This window comes from Solanum tuberosum, unplaced genomic scaffold (genome assembly GCF_000226075.1).
Source record: "Solanum tuberosum cultivar DM 1-3 516 R44 unplaced genomic scaffold, SolTub_3.0 scf00225, whole genome shotgun sequence".
NCBI lineage: Eukaryota > Viridiplantae > Streptophyta > Magnoliopsida > Solanales > Solanaceae > Solanum > Solanum tuberosum.
Genome location: NW_006239149.1, coordinates 186,489 through 207,972, shown reverse-complemented (window position 1 = coordinate 207,972; position 21,484 = coordinate 186,489). Strand labels below are relative to the sequence as shown.

General features: G+C 31.7%; 2 protein-coding genes across 3 annotated transcripts; both read right to left on the bottom strand.

The window, feature by feature from the left end:
• Nucleotides 1-2,000: 2,000 nt before the first annotated feature.
• On the bottom strand, nucleotides 2,001-5,388 carry LOC102593505 (isoleucine N-monooxygenase 1-like). The gene is made up of 3 exons (XM_006356591.1): nucleotides 5,360-5,388; nucleotides 2,885-3,707; nucleotides 2,001-2,636 (listed from the first exon to the last, which is right to left on the bottom strand). The coding sequence occupies exons 1-3, from the start codon at nucleotides 5,386-5,388 to the stop codon at nucleotides 2,001-2,003; spliced, it is 1,488 nt and encodes a 495-aa protein (XP_006356653.1).
• Nucleotides 5,389-6,465: 1,077 nt separating this feature from the next.
• LOC102579459 (E3 ubiquitin-protein ligase At1g63170) lies at nucleotides 6,466-14,261 on the bottom strand. 2 transcript variants are annotated; one of them, XM_015312999.1, is made up of 5 exons: nucleotides 13,918-14,261; nucleotides 11,914-12,735; nucleotides 10,641-10,766; nucleotides 10,269-10,545; nucleotides 6,466-7,045 (listed from the first exon to the last, which is right to left on the bottom strand). In XM_015312999.1, the coding sequence occupies exons 2-5, from the start codon at nucleotides 12,570-12,572 to the stop codon at nucleotides 6,842-6,844; spliced, it is 1,266 nt and encodes a 421-aa protein (XP_015168485.1). In that variant the 5' UTR covers nucleotides 12,573-12,735; nucleotides 13,918-14,261; the 3' UTR covers nucleotides 6,466-6,841. The 2 variants fall into 2 exon arrangements, with proteins under 2 accessions (XP_015168485.1, XP_006356611.1); XM_006356549.2 differs by having other exon boundaries at nucleotides 13,988-14,261.
• Nucleotides 14,262-21,484: the final 7,223 nt, after the last annotated feature.

Sequence of the window (21,484 nt, the reverse complement as noted above, 5' to 3'; positions counted from 1 at the left end):
CAACATCATTCGTTGTTATTAAGTAAATCAACTGATATGAATCATGACATTTGTACATCATTTTATTGGGCATAGTTCCTTCTATGTACTACAATATTAATCTGTTACGCCTCATACAACCTTTTAAATACATAATGAATCCAACAATAATGCATAGAATACTTTATCTAAGTCATAACATGTCATCATAATTCTCAACATTATGTATAATAGAGAAAACAAATAACAACAGAAACATATACATACATATAATTGAGCTTTAAGTTTCGATTGCATAAACATTTTTTTTTTTTAACATAAAGTAATTAATTGCTATCAATAAGGAGCATTCTTTCAATATGTTCAACAAATGTTTCAGTTGATAATTCTTTTTTCAAAGGATCAACAATCATAAACTTGGTGCTAATATGTTCAATTTTCACTTTATGTTTATGGACTTCTTCTTTAACTAAGAAGTATTTCAATTCCATTTGCTCGACACCCTTTAGATACTTATTATCATTTTTAGAGAAGAAGATTGTCGCAGTATTATCACAATAAATTTTTAACAACTTGAAAATTTTGTCGAAAGCTCAAGTATTGAAATAAAGTTTCACAACTAGTTAATGTGGCTTCAAAGAATGCCACAATTCAACTTTCATACTGGATGCAGCTTTAATGGATTACTTCACACTTTTTTATGATATTGCTCCTCTCGCTAACATGAACAAATATCCAAATATAAGTTTTCTTGTATTCACACAATCAACATATATAATCTGAATCTACATACTCAACCACATCAAGATATTTACATATTCTATAAGTAAGCATATGATCTTTCGTTCTTTGTAAGTATCGTAACACTTGCAAGTATCCTAACGAAGGATTTAAGAGATTGCAAAAACATAAACAATTTAATCAGAAATTCTATCAATTATTCAGGATCGTGAAACACAAAATTTTCGCATTTACCAACAATTATTGTAGTTCAATCAAGAAAACATACCCTATTTAGTCATAACCGTTCTTTGTGAATCTTGACCTGAATTGAGCGAAAATCTTATTTTTAATTATTCTTCTTAAGAAGTTATTTCTTTCCCTTACCTTACCCTTTCAGTTAACTTTCTCATACAAATTTAGAATTTAATTTATTTTAATCATCAAATCAAAATATAATTATTTGGGCCATAGAAACTTACATTTTAAACTTTAAATGTAACAACTTCAAATGTTTTCATCAAGCGATTGAACTTCTAGATAGAAAATTCTAAAATAAAATATTTTTCTTACTGAAAGAAAAGAAAATGAAAAAAGAATAAGCTAGAGGAATTGGGTTTAATAAATAATAACTTTACTCTAAAAATGTTGTTTTATTAAAAGTAATTTTCTCAACACTATTTTTTTTAGAATGATTTTTATTAATATTCCATTAAGAGAATACTTTTCATAAACACTCTATATAGTAGTGAAAGGAAAATTCAAATATAATAATAGTAATAATTATCAAATTACTTGATTTACTGTTCTCCTTTTAATTCATATTCAGTTCATTCATTAGTGACCCTTGATTTAGTGTATAATTTTTTTTTCTGCGTAGGGTAAAATTGATCTATAATAATAAGTTAACATTTCTATCAAGCATAACATGGTAACTTCTTATACCTTTGATATTATCAAATTATTTAATTTGTTCGAGATGGCATACTCTCATGCTGACAATCTGTTATGAACTTATTAAATAATAAGAATAAGAATATAGTAGGAAGAAAAGAGATCAAGACTTCTTATTTCTCTTGAGTTATATCTTATAATGAAGAAAACTCTTTTATTTATTTACAACAGGAAATTGAGTTGATCCCTAACTTTTCTTGAAAAGATAGACATTCATTATATATATATATATATATAATATACTACTAGAAATTTAAATTATAAAATTCATCCTAAACCTACCCAACTTATTATCCGCTTGAAAATTACTGCAGTAACTGAAAGCAAATTTCAACGAAAGTTGGGTTTCAAGGATACATGACCTTAGCTAATCTTGGTTTGGCCTTAGCAAGAAGAGGTAAGGTATCAAAAGGATCAGTCTTAGATGACTCAATTAAGTCATTGCATGATGAATTTGGTGGTAAACTCCAAGCAAACCCATGGAGAAGCCTAGCAAGTAACATTGTAGTAATTGTAGAACCGAGTTTCACACCCGGACATCCTCTTCTTCCAGTGCTAAATGATAACAAACGTAACTTTGAATCAGTGAGAACTACTTCACCACCACCTTCTTTTATGAGGTGGCGCTCTGGCTTGAACTTCAATGGATCCTCCCAAACTCTAGGATTCCGACCAAGGCCAAGACGACTTAATAACACTCTACTCCCTTTAGGGATGAAGTACTTTTCACCGATGATGGCATCAGAGATAGACACATGAGGAACGTTAAAAGGCGATATGGGGTGAAGTCGAAAGGCCTCTCTTATGCATGCTTTAACATAATTTAGCCTTGGCAAGTCTGATTCTTGAACCAATCTATTGATCCCAACAACAGTGTTGAGTTCTTTTATGGCCTTTTGCATTAACTTTGGTTGGTTCAACATTTCTGCAAGTGCCCATTCAACTGCATTTGATGGATTATCCACGGTTGCCAACATGAGTTCCTAAAAAAAAGTACTTTTGAGTACGTAGTAACAAAAGCTGGAAAAATATTATTTTTTTTCGAAAGCACTTATAGAACCTTGACCAAGTATAAATTATTGTACTAATATTTTCGAAAAAATAGTTTTCAAACACAAAATGTTATTCTCCAAAAGTACTTTTGACAAAATGCAATTTTCAAAATAAGCAGATTTTGAAAGCTTGGTCAATTAGACTATGATTCATAAATAGTAATTGAATGAATACTTACCAACACTTGTGCCTTAATCTCTTTAACACTCAGCAATGTATTTCCATTGGTATCTTTGAGTGTGATAAGAACATCAAGGATATCTTCTTCCATAGTTTTGTTGCCATCTTTCCATATCTGAATCCTCTGATCAACTTCAACATCAATGTGTTTTGTTGCTGTGACATAGGCTTTCTTGATAATTTTCTTGTGACCATCCAAATCAAACACACTTAACCATGGTAAGTAATCTGATATACTAAAAGCATGAAGATATTTAAGAAGTGTAAAAAGTGCATCAACTAGCTCATCGCGATCTTCTTCTATAATATCAAATAATCGCTTGCTGAAAATCATATTCCTAATTACATTCCCACAATAATATCTTGTCAGATTTCTCAAGTTAATAACAGATTGATTTTTACATTGATTGTAAATGAATCGATGAAGGTTGTCAGCTTCTTCATCCCTTTTACTCCGAAGCCATTGAAATGATGTTGGTGTTAGCACATGAGAAGCGAGAATTCTCCTCATTTTCATCCATTGATCACCCATAGGGACAAAAACAGAGGTTAAGTAGCCATTACTAATAAGACTCGCGGACATACAAATAGGTCTTGATGAGAAAATAGAATCAAGAGTATGCAAAAACTCGCAAGCAAGCTCAGGGGAAGTAATAGGAATGACATGAATAGTACCAAGACGAATGCAAGCGATTTCAGTGTTCATTTCCTCCATCATTTTGTGTATCCAATGAAATGGTGGATCTTTGTTTAGGAGCATTTGAGGAAAGCTACCAATTATAGGCCATGGTTTTGGACCTGGAGGCAATGATGATGTTTTTCTTATAATAATATTATTCCATATGTTTGTGATTTTAAGAACAATAAAAATGAAGATTCTCCATAATAGATCAACAAGGTTTGAAATTTTGAAAAAAATCATCTTTTTTCTTCTTATTATTATTATGATTGATAAATAAGGGTTGATGTTGAAAGATATAGTTGCATGCTATCCACTATTTATAGCTCTGCATGAACATGAAAGTAAGGTTGATAAGTAGGCGGATTGAATCGGATTTAGGCACATTGAATTGTAGTCCACTCATATAATATAAAATGGAAAAGTTTGGATTTGGTCAACTATCATATTAACCTAATTCTTTTATGGAAAAACTACTACTCATTCCGTCCATTTTTAACTGTTATGTTGAGCTTTTCGAAATTTAAATTTGATTAATTTTCAAAATTAAATTAGATTACAGTAATTCGATATTTTAAACAAAAAAAATTAGATATTCAAAAACTATACGAATAGTACTATAAATTTCAACTTTTTTTGCATATTAATATGATGAAAAAATACATTGTACTCTCTCCGTTTAAAAATGAATGGCCTCATTTTCTTTTTAGTCTGTTTCAAAAAGAATGACCCCTTTTCTTTTTTGGCAACACTTTAACTTCAACTTTCCATATGACATGTTTAAGGCCACAAGATTAAAGGGCATTTTGGTACATTTGAAATAACTTTAATTTTGAACCACAAGATTTAAAAGTTTTCTTTCTTTTCTTAAACTCCGTTCCAAATCAAACTAGGACATTCTTTTTGAAACGAAGGGAGTAAAATGTTTGTCAAGGTTATTATCATAAAAAAAAATATGACAATTAAAAGTGGACGGAGATAGTATCATATTAGACATACAGCCATATCATATCATCATGTTTGAATGTTAGAAATCAAGGTCTCAAATTTACTATTTTTAAAGTGGGAAATACTAAAATTTTCTGTTTTTAAAAGTGGAAAAGACTAAATTTTCTGTTTTTAAAAGTGGAAAAGACTAAAATTTACTATTTTTTTTTAAAGTGGCAAAGACTAAACTTTACTGTTTTTAAAAGTGGAAAAGACCGAAATTTACTATATTTTAAAGTGGCAAAGTTAATACTATAACCAAAATTAGTAAATTATGTAAATCTTTTTAGATGTTTAATACCGTGAATTAATAGGAATAAGAGTCCATTTGGCATTGCTGTTAAAAGAAATATTTATTTTTAGAAGCACTTTTCTTTTAAAAAGTATGAGTATTACGATCTCTATGATTCCTCTGAATTCGCCTTTTTAATTATAATTCAAGGGCTCTTGAGCTTAATTTTGAATTTGTCTTGAACTTGATCTTGGATTCAAGGGCTTTAAAGCTTGTTATTGAATCCTCGATGAACTTGAACTTTATTCGATGATCTTGATCGTTCTTGAACTTGAATGCTTGAATTCTTAAACTTATAGAGAATTTTATGACGTTTGTACCACGGGCTTTCTCTAGCTTCTTGTTTAGAATTTTTGGTCTCGTTTTTGAATTATGAGGACCCCTATTTATAGTTTTAGAATAGAGGAGTTGTGATTGGAACATGATTCCCTTCGGCCAATCAAATTTAAGTGACATGACATATGGGCTTAGTGAGCGGGCTTGTCACTTTTTACGCATCTCATGATCCTACTGACTTCTTGTTTGACTTGGCATTCCACGTCATTTGCCACATGACACCAAAATGGGCCTCTAGAATGAGATGAAATTGGGTTCACCTATTGTAATTTGTAGCCCAAATCAATTAATTTGACTTTAATTAAATTCATATTCATTGGATTTAAATAATTAACCAAATTATATTAATCTATAATATTTATTTGGATTAATATATTCATGAATTTAATTCATCTGAATCATTTTATAAATTTATATTTAATAAATTTTAAATAATTACAAATGCCTCCCACTTTAAATCTTGTCGAGATAGAACAGACTTGAAAGTATTAACTATCCGATAACCGTATGCCATGCATTTTAAGGTGCATCTTAATTATATTAATAAATGAAGTGCTCCAAAATAATTGGAGTAATCACAATTAGAGTAGATCATAGTGGAGTCACGTGGCCACCCTGCCACTTTCCATTGGTCCAGACTCCAAACCAATTTGAATATGGAAAATAAAATATATGTTTGTGAGCAAGGTAATCTCCTTTCTTTTTCTTTTTTTCTGATTTTTGTCACCACTTGACATGTCTATTGTAGAAAATTCATAACTAATTATAGAAACGTCGAAATCATGAACAATTTGATTTTCCAGAAACTAGACTTCTCGATCTCTAACATATTCAAAATTCAGAATTTAATACCTTCATAATCTTTCTAAATTTGGCCGATTGAATAATTTATTTTCTTTGGTTGCGGTGGGTAAATGCAAAACTCGCCACATTCAAAAACCCCTATTAAAGAATATCTAAAAATTTACCCTTATTAATTTTAAACACTTTTGACTCCACTTGATCCATGAACTTCAAGTTTAGCAAATTTTGCTTTTTGACTTTGAACTTGTACATAATAGAATTGCAGCCTCTTGACAATTGAGTTATCTTGAAAACACATTTTGTCGAAGCACCTTTTGATCTAAAAATTATTTATGCATGAAACTAATACTCCACAACATTTCCCAATGTAATCCCACAAGTACAGACAACCTTACCCCTACCTTACGAGAAACTTACTTTATTGAAACAAAATAAAAAGAGTATCCAAGTACTCCGACTACTGAATGCAATTCAAGGAATATAACTGAAAAGACTGCTAGATTATAATACATCTTAAGCGTGCATGGCTGTTGGCAACTGGCAAATCTTATGACATCAACTACATATGTTTAATTGCTAATACCATCATGTGTTTACTTATTGGCATCGCGCACCAAATTTTCACATCAATGATACTGTGGACAAGACGCCACAGAGAGCTCGTTTTCTACTAACTGACTGAGCAATCTTACCACCTCACATGTTTTGCAACAGAAATAGTATATAAATCTAGTAAGCTAACAACATTTAGCCCAAAAGAAATCAGAAGAGTGATGGAAGAAAATGAAATATATATGAAGGTAACTACTATTCCTTTAAAAAGCATCTCTATACTAGCATGTGGGCAGAGTGACAACTTAAAACGCGGAACTCTGACGCAAACTTGCAGTTGCTTCAGTAAGAGAGCTCAAAAGGGTCTCACCCACCTCAGCTTTGCAAAGGGGACATGAGTTGTTGATTTTCAGCCACTTATCCACACAGTCCTTGTGGAAGAAATGAGAACAGGGTAACTCCCTCAGCTCATCATTGTTCACATACTTAGCCAAGCAAATGCAACATGCCTGTTAAACCAAAGTTAAAAAGGATTATTAAGATGAATTGGTGGGAAGTATGCCGTCAAACAATAGAAAATGAAAAAAAATAAAAAAATAAAAAATAGTATGACATCAAACAATAGATAATGGAAAATATATTACAATATCAAAGGCATTGTGGCAACAAGGGTTTGCTAAAAGTTTTGTTTTGGAGAAGATCATTGGTTTCTGCATGTTAGCAGCGCATGTCACTCAGAAATTCAGTACATTATGAGAAGCATACTGTCTTTCTACTCATGATAGTATAAAATGCACTAGAACTGGAATATCAGCTTGTTTTCTTGTACATAGGACAATTCCAAAAATACTTATCGGTCGACAGTATGATCTCAAGTAGAACCTATATTTTTGCTAATTCTCGTTTACCCATGTTCATCACTGCATTTTCTTATTCATGAAACAAAAAGTACATTTGATAATGCATTATCCAGAACAGGTCACAAGGTGATTACAGGAAGATAGACAAAGAAACCATATTATTATTTTTTTGAGGAATAAAGAAACCATATTATTACCAACTCACACTTTATGACCGGAGATGCAAAGCTAAGTGCATATATAAATATACATCAGGACCTATTTTCCATGAATAATTTCTCTAGTAGTTCAACATAATTTATGGATTGATTGCAGCGGATGTTTTTACATTCACCGGTGCTTTCTCAAAGTTCCAATTCTGACCCTATGGATTTGGGCTTGCATTAGTAGTCTAGCAGTTTCTCCAGGAGGCTAGGGAGTGAAAAAGACCTGGAAGGCAAGTTGTTGGAAAAGAATAGCAATTAACTTTTGAGTGGCAACTGGTTAGGTAGTATGTAAGCTATTACTTTTATCTTCCATTTTGATTGGTCTATATACTATTTCAGTCTTCAAAAAGGCTGTGTCCACACAGTTCAGGTAAATTTTGGATGTAGGATATATCAGATTAATATGTGATTGTGTCACCAAACTCTCAACTCCTACGCTAATCTCTGCAACCCTCTACCCCTTAGCTTAGTTTAGCAGTTGGCACAAGTCTCCACCTACTATTTGCTCTTTGACATCTTTCTTCTTCCTTGATTCAGCAATTACACAACTCCTTTCAGCAGTCAAATTACCTATAACTCAAAAGTATCATGAATGGGAACAGGAGAAGGAGTCAAATTAATCCCGACAATTGCAAGAGTAACAATACAGTTAATAATGCTTCAGCAACAAAAATAGGTCCTATTCCTTTTTTATTGACCCTCATTTCAATTGATTGGATGCTTGAGCACTTAGATTTTTGTGAGTCTCTCGTATAAAGTATATTCCGTCCCTTTCTAATTTTTGTATGATTTCTCTTGTATTTCTCTTGCTAATGAGTTTCAAAGATAAAAATCCTTTATTGAAAGACAAATTTGGCCAGTATTCCCTAATGAGTAGCTTTTGGAGAAAAGGGTCTCCCTTACATTCTCCACCCTTTTGAGGTGGGTTTCCATATTCACCCAAGTCATGTAACACAATAGTTTTCCTTTCACATATCAGTGTATGGTTATCATACCACACATGTTTTACCCTCCTAAGATCCTCCAGAAAGTTTTGCTCTGAAATATTTATTTCTTCAAATTAAAGCTGCTAGGAAATTGGAAGGATAGAGAAGGCTGTGAGGAGTGGGAACTGGGAGGGGAAGTCGCAAGTACATTTGATCAACCATTTCTACTATCAACAAAGCCACTAACAAGGAAAACTAACACTTTCCCCCGTCTCAAAAACTAAGGGAGGAGAAGGTTGTTGTTCAAATGCTACAGCACACAAATATATATATAAGCTATTCTTTCAAGGAAGAAGAAAATGGTCAGAATGTTCATATTTCTAGTTAGGACTTAGGAGCTTGAAAGACACCAATTGGAATGAGAGAAATCACAGCTCAAAATATTTAACACCAATTCATCAGCAAAAGATCTAAAAATCTATGGACATGACAAAGTGGTGGTTTGCTTTTGGGAGACCATTACAATCTCCAGTCAAAGTTTAATAACAACATACCCAGTGTAACCCCAACCAAAGTTTAAGCAGAAATCTTTAAGCTTGTAATATTTTAAAAGTCAATTTGCGCCACTCACTTTGGTAGAAAAGGCTGGGACAAAACATTAGCATAAAAAGTCTTCTTAAGTATTGATTTTTCTTCATAAGCAGAATCAAGCAACCAGATATAAACAATATGCGAGTAGACTTTTTTTCTTAGTTGTCTTGCATCAGGGTGATGAAGAACCCAATAATGTATGCTTGCAGAAGTGCTGAAGCTGTATCGTAAAGGGCCTTTGAAGGAAAACATGCATATGGAACTTGAGACCATTTCTGTCAGATGTTATCTATATTCACTAACATATTTAATGATTCGTACCTTTGGTCTAGATCCAAGTACAATGGATAACACAAGCCTTCACCTATTTTTGCTTCTCAACATATGGTTAACAAGAAACAACAGCAACCATCTTACAAGAAAATAGTGGGAAAGAATGAGTCTAGAGGAGGACTCAGCCTATAAAGAGGAAAGTATGTGGCTTCTTCTTCATCATCATACTCATCTAAAATGCAAGGTGTGTGGAATTTGAGAGTGACATCAAAAGATTCTCTGGCGTTTTGCTCTGTACTTAAGTAAGAAGTAATGCTAGAGGTTATATGCTGAAACACTCAGGTACCAAAACCCACTAAGTATCAAATCCCACTACCAGAGGGATAGAGAAGAAGAAAAAGGAATTAACTACTGGATATACAATGTTGTTTTCCAGCACTAGCGTCTTAGTGGCTCAATGGAACCGATGAAAAGAGCATAACAGGGTTCAGATTCCATTCAGATGCAGTTGTCATTCAAAAGCAGAAAAAGAAGCTCTGAAATTGTAGCCCTGGTTCAAACCTATGATGCAAAACCAAATTAAAATAAGCTCGAAATAATCTGTTTCTACTGCCAGCCAGAGTAAGAAGGTATGTACACCACAGAAATGACTTTGCAATAGCAGTGACGAGGGAGAGAGAGAATAAATAGTTCTCCTTTTTCTTTCTTTGTCTTGATTTCAAATGGAGGATGGTGAAGGTTCAAGCAGACAGTTTCTTCACTCCTCAAAAGAGAATTTGTCACTAAAATTTTTATTTTAAAGGAAAAGGAATTTTGCCACTACGATGGACAGAAAATAAATCAGAGAAATCTATGTTAGAAAGGAAATAAATTTACCGCATCTTCTCCTGAAATCACACGCTCCTTGTCTGTTCCTGCAGCCACAACCCCACCTTCAGCAGCCTCTTTGTTGCCACTTTTGTTTTTCTTTACCTTAAATTTATAGGTCGGAAGAGAATTAATTGATTCTGGTGTGGCGCCTTTGTTTTGAGTCAGATCTTCTCGGAAGCCCATGACTGAAATAATGCAGGGGAGGCAGCAGCAGATTGTTGCACACAGAATAAATGGCATGGCATACCCGATACAGCTAAAGGTCAGAAATACTATACACAACCTGCGGATAAATAGAAACATGAGCAAATAGGATGCTGGTAGAGATGATAGAAAGTAAGGAAATACCCCAAAATGAAAACAATAGTGAAACATCACCTGTACAAGTTGGGAGCCTCAGAGGAAGAGGAGTGTCCACCAAATATCCATACATTGCCAACCACAAACCACACTGCAAAAAAACAATCTAATGCCATTTTGAAGTACTCAACAAATGCCTTTACCCTGCAATAGGGAAATGAGATCCTTTAGTCCTCAGTTCCACGACATTGCTCCTTGTACATTAATTTCATTACAAGTTCCCAATACCAGATGAATGCAAAATAATGGAAAAGGAAGAGCACAGGAATGCAGATATTATCATCTGAACATCTATTAGAACTTTAAGCATTGGTCCCAATTAGTTGAAGACCGTGATCAAGGCCCAAAAGTCAAAAGTCAAAACATTATTGCTTTACAAAATAAGGTAATGTCCTTGGTTCTAGAATAACAATTAAAGCTTGGCAAAAAGGAGATGGGAATCTTAAACTTAAAGACAGATATTCAACAAAATATGAAGTTATAGTCTCAAATTGTTATGGAACCTTTTTTTTTATAATTGTGGTGTCGGGACCAGCTTGCGCCTACCTCGACTAGTTCCATGGGAAACCTACCTATCACCTCCCACGCTCCCACCAGCAACACGTACCAGGTAAATTTTGATAACCCGTACCAGGTAATCTGTCCATCAAGGCTACCAAGGCTAGGACAGATTGGAAGAAATCACCTAGTGGTTTTGCCTCTGCTAGTATTTGAACCTGAACCTGAACCTGAGACCTCATGGTTCTCAACCCACTTCATTGACCACTAGGCCACGCCCTTAGGTGTAATTGTTAAGGATCTTAAGACATAAAGTTTCAAAATTTTATCATGTCATAAATCTAGAAACCACAACTAACAGTAATCAAAAGATGAACCTGACAAAGCTAAAGTGGTAGTGAAATATCAATCTCCTATAAGTTGTCACAGAGAGATAACTATTCAAGTATAAACAACAACAATGTTTTACACTTGAAAATGACAACTTCTATATTTATACTAGCACGACCATAATTTTCTTACAACTCTTAAAGTGGCAAACCAATGATCAAACTAAAACATGCTTGGTAAATGATGCCTTTAGGCCACATCTTGCTAATTATGCCTACTCAAATCAGAACAGCATATAAAATCAAGGGACTGTATGATTGCACATGTCCAGTTTTGCAATAGCACATAAAGTGCAGGGTTAAACCAAAACATGCCAGGAACGAAAATCCTGGTATTGAAATTTAGAAGATTTAGGTGAGTGTTTAATAAGGACAAGTACCAAGTAAACAGTTACGTTACCCACCTTCTGCTCAGTAATTCATTACTTTGACCACCTGTAGAAGCTGTAGCAGTTGTCTGACGACCTTCGCCTTCTGAACTCCTTGTACTTGAGGAAGGTCTGGCCGGGAGTTCAGCCTGGGAAGAAATCTGTGGCTGCTGAGATGAATCCTGATCTGAATTTTGGTTTCTATGACGAAAACGCCAGTAGAGAAGAGGGAGGATTGCTACACACCCAGATGCATAACCAACTATCCATTGGGATAGAGGAGCTCGTGGGTGCTCATCCCTTGATATGGCCAACACCGCGATTGCTGCAATTATTTGGCTCATTGTCAAGACTAGTTCAATGGATATCCAGAGCACGGAATTCAGAGGACTCCGATGGCGGCGCCCATTTCCTCTTCGAGCAAATGATGAGTTCCTCAAGTTGGATCTATTAGCAGAAGAAAATGCATGTTGGGAGACGGGCACTGTTGTGCTTGTTGATGGGGGATGTTCAGCTTGGACATGAAGCACATTATTAACTGGTCTATCATGGGGGTTGCTAGATGAGGATGCATCGTTGCTACTAGTTATGTCAATAACATGCTCATTGTTGCTACGGTTATCTGCTTGCTCCATTAATAATTGAAACTGGTTAGTTTGGCTTTTCCGGTGTAGCCCCAATGAGGAAATGGCCATCTAAGTCCACTGACTGAGAGATAAGCATAGGAAACATGGGATGCAAAAGTCTTAAGCAGTGCAAGTATGAGTTCACCAGAATGAAAAATTCTTCTGCTCTTCACAATCACCCAGTTAATTCAGGGACTGCAGCAGCTTTATAGGAGAAGTCTAAGCAGTTTTTCTGTTGAAAGTGCAACAAAAGCAGAATGGTAAGTATTTTCTCGCCTCACTTTGAAGAGCACGAGACCATCACCCAAGCGCAAAAGCAAAGAAGGAAAAATCAGGAAGGAAGCAAGAACAATCATAACCAGTCAACCTTGGTCTAAGGGCAACCAAGATTTGTGTGATATGATGAAAGCTCAAAATGGCAAAAATACAAACACAATTCAATAAGACGATGCATAGATTGGCTATCCACAACTTCCCCAGAAACTAAACTATACAAAATTATTTATTGAATGTTGAATATTATTGTCATGACCTTTAAAATCTCAAAAATCAACAATTCAACTACTCCACTTATATCAGGGACTATAGATGATCCACTTACCAAGGCATTACCATAAATCTAATAGCCATCCAACAAGGCAAAGTATAGAACTAGCTCATAAAACTCCTAATGCTTAACGTTATCTCAAGAAACTCTATATGTTTTTATTTTCTTTGATGACCGTGGTTCCGGGCCAGCTTTCGCGCAGCTCAACTAATTCCACAGGCTACCTATCACCTCCCACCAGCAACAGTATCTCAAGAAACTCTATAACAATCCTTAAATTATACTAGCAATACAATTTATCAAAATCCAAGATGATACCAGCAATATAAACATTTGCAACACAACACAGAACCCAGCACAGTATAGCATAACTCCATAGCCAGAATCCCACTAAGAAGAACCCAAACTCACACACTAAAACTCGTTCCCATTCACCAACCGCAGAACCTCACTTAGCAATGCAAACACCAGCAATATAGCTACTTCAATCAATAATCCCCAAAAAACAAATCCAGTAAGAACCCACTAATCAACAACCAAACTAGTACCATACAGAAAAATTCACAACAATAGCCCCACTAACAAGAAGTCAAGAACCCCAATTCCCAATTCTAGGTCATCAACCAAACCCACCCCCAAAATCCCCCACCCCACACGTTGACCTTTCTGGAGAATTAATCACTCCAATCAAAAACCCCAATAAACAAAAGAGGATTATTATAACCAAAGTAAAGAAAAATCAACAGATTAACAAAAGCAATCATGTATACAGAACATTTTTTCCCCAAATCTTCACAGATTATACAATTAACTCAATTTCCTATCTGGGTTTACCAACAAATCAAATTCTTGACAATCCATTTCAACCTTTTTTAACAATTTTTTTCTGTGAATTGTGCGGGTAGGTGTGTGGGGTTTCTCAAGAAAGAGTACTGACCCACTGTAGCTGAAGAATCAGATGAATCGAAAGCAAACAAAACTCTTTTGGATTGAACAACACTCAGTTGAGCTCTGGATTTCTCAGTTTACGCGTTTTCTCTCTTTGGGTATATACCTGATTTTTTTACCCAAATAATATATGGCGTCAGCTATTTCTCTTTGGTGAGTATTTTGATTGCTTTACCTTGTCATCAAAGAATTTTCACACATATATTTTTATCATCTTTTTGTGCTTGGCCTTTTCTTGATACCCTTTCACTTTCTTTCTTTTTCTTATTTGGTGGTGAGTGAATTAGTTAGGCTTAATACACCATATATGTTTATAGGGGTCACGGGTCGGTTTGAATCGGTTATTGGTTAAAATCAAAACCAAACCAACTTAATCGGTTTTAAAATTATCAAAACCAAACCAAACCAAATATAGTATATATTCATCAGTTTGGTTGTTATCTGTTTTGGTTCGGTTTGGTTTGGTTATTCGGTTATTAATTATATATAAAAATAAAAGAAACAATTCATTCAAAACGTGAAAAAAGTGACAACAATTCATTTAAAATGAAAATAGTTAGAATGACTGACATTACAGAACTTTCAATCATTGAATTTACGATGAATACAGCTTCAAAATTATTTATTTTGGCCTAGAAGAAAGAGACACTGATATTTTCAATCTTATAAAGAATTGTCATACACACACGCATATACATAAAACCAATAAGATAAATATTCTCACCTTGAGTATTTTTTCTTTCATAAGTAAATTATAAAAAAATTTGATTAAAATACATATAAGATCTTTAAAATTATTTATACAAATAAAATATTATGTATGTATAATAATAAAATATATGTATATAATTTGCCGGTTCGGTTATTTCTTCGATTTTTTCCGAACAAAACCATAACCAACCCATATACTATCGGTTTTTAAAAATCTAAAACCAAACCACACTTAACCCAAATAAAAATCGATTTATTTAATCGGTTTAGTTCAGTTTTTCAGTTTGGATCAGTTTTTATCGAAACCGTGAACACCCCTACATGTTTATTATTTGGTGCTTATTGCACCTCCAACTAATTTAACAAGCTCTTTCACGCTATTTCGGGGTGGTTTTTAATTTTGAAAAAAATATATAAATGTGAATATAGTATTTTTGATACATGTATCTTTGTTACTAGATACACAAAAATGGAGAGAGAGAGAGGAGCAAGATTGGGGAGGGAGGCAAGTGAGATTCGTATGTATCCTAGATACATGTATTTGTATATATCTGGAGTGATTCGTATGTATCTAGTATCTCAGATACATAGGAGAGGGGCGAGGGAGATGGCAAAGAGGCGAGCGAATTTTGCAATGTATCTTAGATACATACGAATCCACTTTGATAGAGTATATCTAAAACAAATTACACCTAATTTTGACTTCATGTATCCGAGATATATGTATCTAGTAATCTAGATGTATCTGAAGGCACCAAAATTTGATAAAATACGTAATATTCCAAACTAGAAAGTATCTAAGTAATTAACTCCTAAAATTATTGGAATTCATGTTCCTCTTTAATTTTTGTTGAGTAATAAATGATGTTCGAAAATTGTCCTAACATCACCCAAAATTTTTTTTGCAAGACACGAGTTATATTTTACATGATGAAAAAAATTTGCAAGAAAAAGTTTACAAGATACAAATTATGTTTTACAAAACATAAATTCAGTTTCAAAACCCATAAAATTATCTCTCTTAGTTTTCTCAACTTCGACGAGTAAGAAAGTTCTCTAACTTATGCCTTTCGAATTAGATACTATATAATTTACGCTGGATAAATTTTTGCCTTGTAATTAGTTCATAATAGAGGATATTTTGACCTATAAATTTTAATTAAATAGAAAGCACCAAAATTATCACTATTTTGAGAGGGGGGGAGGGGGGGAAGGGAATCTACTTTGAAAAATACCTACAACTTATTAAGATGTTATATTAAAATAATATTAAATAATTAAAGATCATTTATTTTCTCAACGTCTGAATGTATAAATTTTGTCTTTATTTAAAAGATAATAAATATAAAAATTCAAATAAAATTCTAAATTGATTTAATATTATATCAATAGAATATTTTTAAAATTTATATGATAATTGGTATTGGTGATGACTACCAATGTTGATTGTGTGTGTCGATTCGGGATGGTGTTGACCGATGATGGTATTATCGGCAATATTTTATGGTGTAGTGATTGGCAATAATGATTAATTGTAGTCAGTGGTGATGACGACTGGTAATTAGTAATTATATTAAGACATGATTATAGATCTTAATCGTTCAGACTTATTCAAACTCATTAAGTGATTGTAAAAAAAACACACTTAATGATATATTAAGATTCAATTCTTAAAAATAAATATTTAAATAACTAAGATTAAGAACTTCATTAAGTGCTAACAAATAAGATTTTAATCCCCTTATATCCTTTTCATTTGTTCTTAACAGTTTTTTATATGGTCAAATTTGAGATAATGACTTTTGAATTTGGTTTCAATAGTGAGAGCTAGTAATGATATTATTTGGGACCAAATTCATACCGTCGGAAAATTATTTTATTTACTGTTAAAAGACAAAAGTTATTCTATTTTTCATAGTTAAAAGATAATTTTCACTCTTATTATTAAATTTACTTTTCAAAATCTCATAGTCAAAATTAGAGCATGTAATAATAAGTGACCAGTTGAACACTTTTTATATGAAAAATATTTTATATATATATATATATTTGCCGTTATATTTGCACCTCTACAGTTAAAAAAAGATTTAATATTACTCTTCGTTATATGATCAGTTTACATATATTCTTGATATTATTATAAAAATAATTTAAATTTGTTTTTTTTTTGTTATCCATTCATTTAAATCACATGACATACCAACTCAACACATCTACCTTTCTTCGTTTATCATTTGCTCAAAATTACCAATATTTTTGTTATGGTGTCGTTTGGCCATAAATATATTTGAGAAAAAAAATTAAAAATTAGTATTTGGTCATAATATTTGTCATTATTTAACAAATATATTTAGCAACATCTCAAGTTTTCAAGTTCTAAAAAAAAATAGAATTTAGATCAAATTCTAATAGTTGGAGCTTTTATATTTTATAATAGCATCCATTATATGTTAATTCCAATTAATATCTACTTACAACCAATACCATTAGAAAGAAACTTATTTTTAATGAGTTATAATTTATCTTGAATCAGTGAAACATTTGAGTATGCAATTATGTCCCTATTTATATTGTTGTTTTTATTATTGTCGATTGTCGTCAATTATATTATAAGGTTACTTTTTAACGGAATATACTTATTATAAAATGATAAAACAAACTTATTGATAATTTTTAGAATTTATGATATAAATTAGATTTTTTTTAAATTCAAATATTTCTCTCAAAATCTATGACCAAACGCATGATAAAAACTTCACTAAAAAAAGACCCAAAAATACTTGAAAATATAACTATATATACCATCGTAGTCACTGACATAAATTGAGAGTTGTTTTAAAAGATGGGAGCGTGAGGCGAGACGTTTTATATAGTATGGAGTACGTAAGCCTCGAGACATGGGGCGTAAGTCTTATAGATCTACGGGTGTAGTCTCATATATATTCAATTTTATATACTAAGAAAATTAGCAAAAGTAAATCTTTCAATTAAATTTTAATAAACAACCTTTAATATATAGAAAAAATATTAGGATTTTTATTTGAGAAATGTATTAATAACCAAGAATGAAGAAAAAGTATTACAATTACTATTTGAGAAATCATTATACCAATAACAATAAATATGATTTAAAGCAAAAAAGGTTTAATTTTTATTTTTTTAAAATAACGCCTAGGGCGTACGTTTTTACGCTTGAAGCTTATGCACCAAAATTCTAGGACTTACGCCCTATGAATCTACGTCTTCAATTTGTACCAGCGTTTTTAATATGCCCCGCCTCAAGACTCGTCCAAAACTCGCCCAAAAAATATTTTTGAAGACACTGATAACTCTTATTAGATATTAAAAAATGAAAAGCCCTGTTTTAGTCTAATTCCTAGCATTCATCAATAATTTGTTGAGATAGAAATATTTTCTTTACGTTTTTTTTTTTTTGCCTTTCTAAGAAAAAAAAAAACTTTAAATCGCTTCTCAGTTTAATAAGTGATATTTATATGTTTTTACAAATTTTAGTTCGACTAATTTTGCATAACAACTTTAATCATTCACATATGTATTAGATCGATTACTTTCAAGCTTCAGCTAATTAATTAATATATCAATTAAATTCTCTATATCTAACTTATAATCGGAGAAAATTACTGTATTTTGTCTCTTTCTTCAAAGGTTGACTTGTAATTACAAAACCCTATGTAAAATATGGAATAATTATTAACAATAATTGAGTAATAATAGAAGGGCAATATACATATAAAAATTCAATTTGCTTCCATAAACAAAATATTACCTCACTATTAACTTTTCCAGGAATAGAAAGATTGTTGAATTAGAATAAATTATATATTACTTCGATTATGTGATTTCTATATTTAAAAAAAATATGTTTTTGTGTTATTTTAGCAGATTAATATATATAGGGAAAATTGTACATAATGGCAAATTATTAATTCAAATTAAATGGTATAACCACACTTTAATTTAATTGTGTCCTGCAGCAAACTGTTTGTCAGTCACCTCTCTCCCTCAAACTCTCGCTTGCCACTCTCCCTCTCTCGCTTTATACAACAGAATTGTATAAAGTGTGTTTCTGTTTGTATAAAGCGAGAGAAAATTGTATATACACATGCAAATACATATATATTCGTCCTATACACTTATAATTATACAATAAAAATATTCCCCTGCCCAGTTTTATGCTTGTATAATGTATAATTTATGTTTGTCAACGATTTATACAAACGACAGACTAACAACAATTTATATGTTTTTGTTTGTATAAAGCGAGAGAAAATTGTATATACACATGCAAATACATATATATTCGTCCTATACACTTATAATTATACAATAAAAAAATTTCTCTGCCCAGTTCTCTTTTGTCTTTCTCTCTTTCTCGTTTTATACAACAGAATTGTATAAATTGTGTTTCAATTTATATAAAGCGCGAGAAAATTGTATATACACATGCAAATACATATATATTCGTCCTATACACTTATAATTATACAATAAAAATATTCCCCTGCCTAGTTTTATGTTTGTATAAAGCGAAAGAGAGAGCGATTTTTATATACAAATATTTTTGTCAACAATTTATACAAACGAGAGGCTAACAACAATTTATACAAATGGCCTGCCAGCGAAATTATACAAATCTGAAGAGGAGTCAACAAATTATACAATTGCTTCTTTTTGTATATATGTATAGCGAAAAAGACATAGCTTTCAATTGTATATGTATAGCGAATTATACATATATATGTTTGCTATGGAGCGCAATTATGCAAACTTTGTTATAACCTACAAATATGATTTTTTTTTGTTTGCTATACGTGAAAGTTACTCATATATATATACTAATAAACTAGATATAAGTGTTCGTGCTAGCAAAGGCCCAATATTTGTTTTTTATTGAGTAAATTTTAGGTTTAGCAAACATAAAAATCATATTTGTATGTTATAAATATAGTTTGTATAATTGCGCTCCATAGCAAATTTTATGTTTGCTATGGCTATTAATCTGTATATTTCGGTATACATATACATAAAAATAATGTATTTGGGTATTTGTATATTTCGGTATACAAATGAGTCCTGCATTTGTATATTTTGGTATACAAATGAGTCCTGCATTTGTATATTTTGGTATACAAATGAGTCCTGCATTTGTATATTTTGGTATACAAATGAGTCCTGCATTTGTATATTTTGGTATACAAATGAGTCCTGCATTTGTATATTTTGGTATACAAATGAGTCCTGCATTTGTATATTTTGGTATACAAATGAGTCCTGCATTTGTATATTTCGGTCTACAAATTTTTGGTCTATTTGTATATTTCGGTATACAAATGGGTAGGGGTGTACATGACAAGGTTGATTTGGGTTTTTCAAATATCAAACCAAACCATTTGAGTCGGATTTTTAAATCTATAAACCAAATCAAACCAATAAAACTCGGGTTTTTCAAGCTCAGGTTATTTCGGGGTTTTCGGATTTTTTCGGGTTTTTCCGGTAAAGTATTCATACAAACATATAATTTTACTTGTACTTTCAAATATTTCTTTAGTCCTACCAAAATACAACTATCTAAGGTGTTTCTTAAGAAAATAACACAAAATAATGTCACGAGTAATGACACTAAAATATCCAATAAAAAAATAATAATAATGAAATCACGTAAAACAAATATGGCAAATTAACAAGTAATAATGAAAAATGATCATAATTTAAAAGTACTAAATCATCCTAAAATAAGTTTAATAAGTATTAGCTACATGACTAAATATTAAAGGAAATTAAAATATGTATTTGAATTGTCTAAACCAATGTAAAACCAAAACACAAATATTCAATATTATTGTCATTCTTAGTGTTGAATTGATTTTCATTTTGCATTAGTATTAATTTTATTTTGATTTAAGCTTTATTATAATCACCAACATTTGTGGACTATAATATTTATTGAATCATTCAGAATTCTAAGTTTCAAACTTGAAATAATATATTAAAAGATAAAAACTATGAAAAAATATAAGAAATATTTTAAAATTATATCAAAGTAAATATTTTTATGTATAAAATAATATTTTAAATTATATATATAATGTCGGGTTGGTTTGGTCTCGGGTTGGTTTTTTTAGTTAAAATCAAACCAACCTAAATATAGTCGGGTTTTTTTTCAATACCAAACCAAGTCAAACCAACCACTAGTCGGGTTTTTTTCTCGGTTTGCGGTTTGGTTCAATTTTCGATTTGATTTTGTACACTCCTACAAATGGGTCCTGCATTTGTATATTTCGATATACAAATGGGTCTTGCATTTGTATATTACGGTATATAAATAATATTTCGATATACAAATGGGTCATGCATTTGTATATTTCGGTATACAAATGGGTCCTGCTTTTGTATATTTCGGTATATAAATGGGTCATGCATTTGTATATTTCGGTATACAAATGGGTCATGCATTTGTATATTTCGGTATACAAATGGGATGACAAAAAACATGGAATGTTTGCTGCGAATTACAAATAAAAGAAACTATGACTATAACATTTAATTTGAATTAATAGTTTGCTATTTCATACAATTTTCCCATTTTTTTGTCTCACTTTATGTGACATGCATAGATAGAATTTAGAGAGTCAATAAAATTTTGGTATAATTTTTAAATATTTTAAGTTGTTAATTATTGTAATTTTTACGTAATTTTTAAATAATATATGTTACTTTTCTTGTCCCAATATATGTAACACAAATAGAATTTCAA

Bases quoted from the DNA above. Each gene is read 5' to 3' on its own strand.
- LOC102579459 (XM_015312999.1), bottom strand. From the start codon at position 12,572: ATGGCCATTTCCTCATTGGGGCTACACCGGAAAAGCCAAACTAACCAG. The intron at 10,767-11,913 runs GTGGGTAACGTA...TCCCTATTGCAG, and splicing joins AATGAATTACTGAGCAGAAG to GGTAAAGGCATTTGTTGAGT. The intron at 10,546-10,640 runs GTGATGTTTCAC...ATTTATCCGCAG, and splicing joins GAGGCTCCCAACTTGTACAG to GTTGTGTATAGTATTTCTGA.
- LOC102593505 (XM_006356591.1), bottom strand. From the start codon at position 5,388: ATGACGTGGAATGCCAAGTCAAACAAGAA. The intron at 3,708-5,359 runs GTCAGTAGGATC...TATTATTATAAG, and splicing joins AATGCCAAGTCAAACAAGAA to AAAAACATCATCATTGCCTC. The intron at 2,637-2,884 runs GTAAGTATTCAT...ACTTTTTTTTAG, and splicing joins AGATTAAGGCACAAGTGTTG to GAACTCATGTTGGCAACCGT.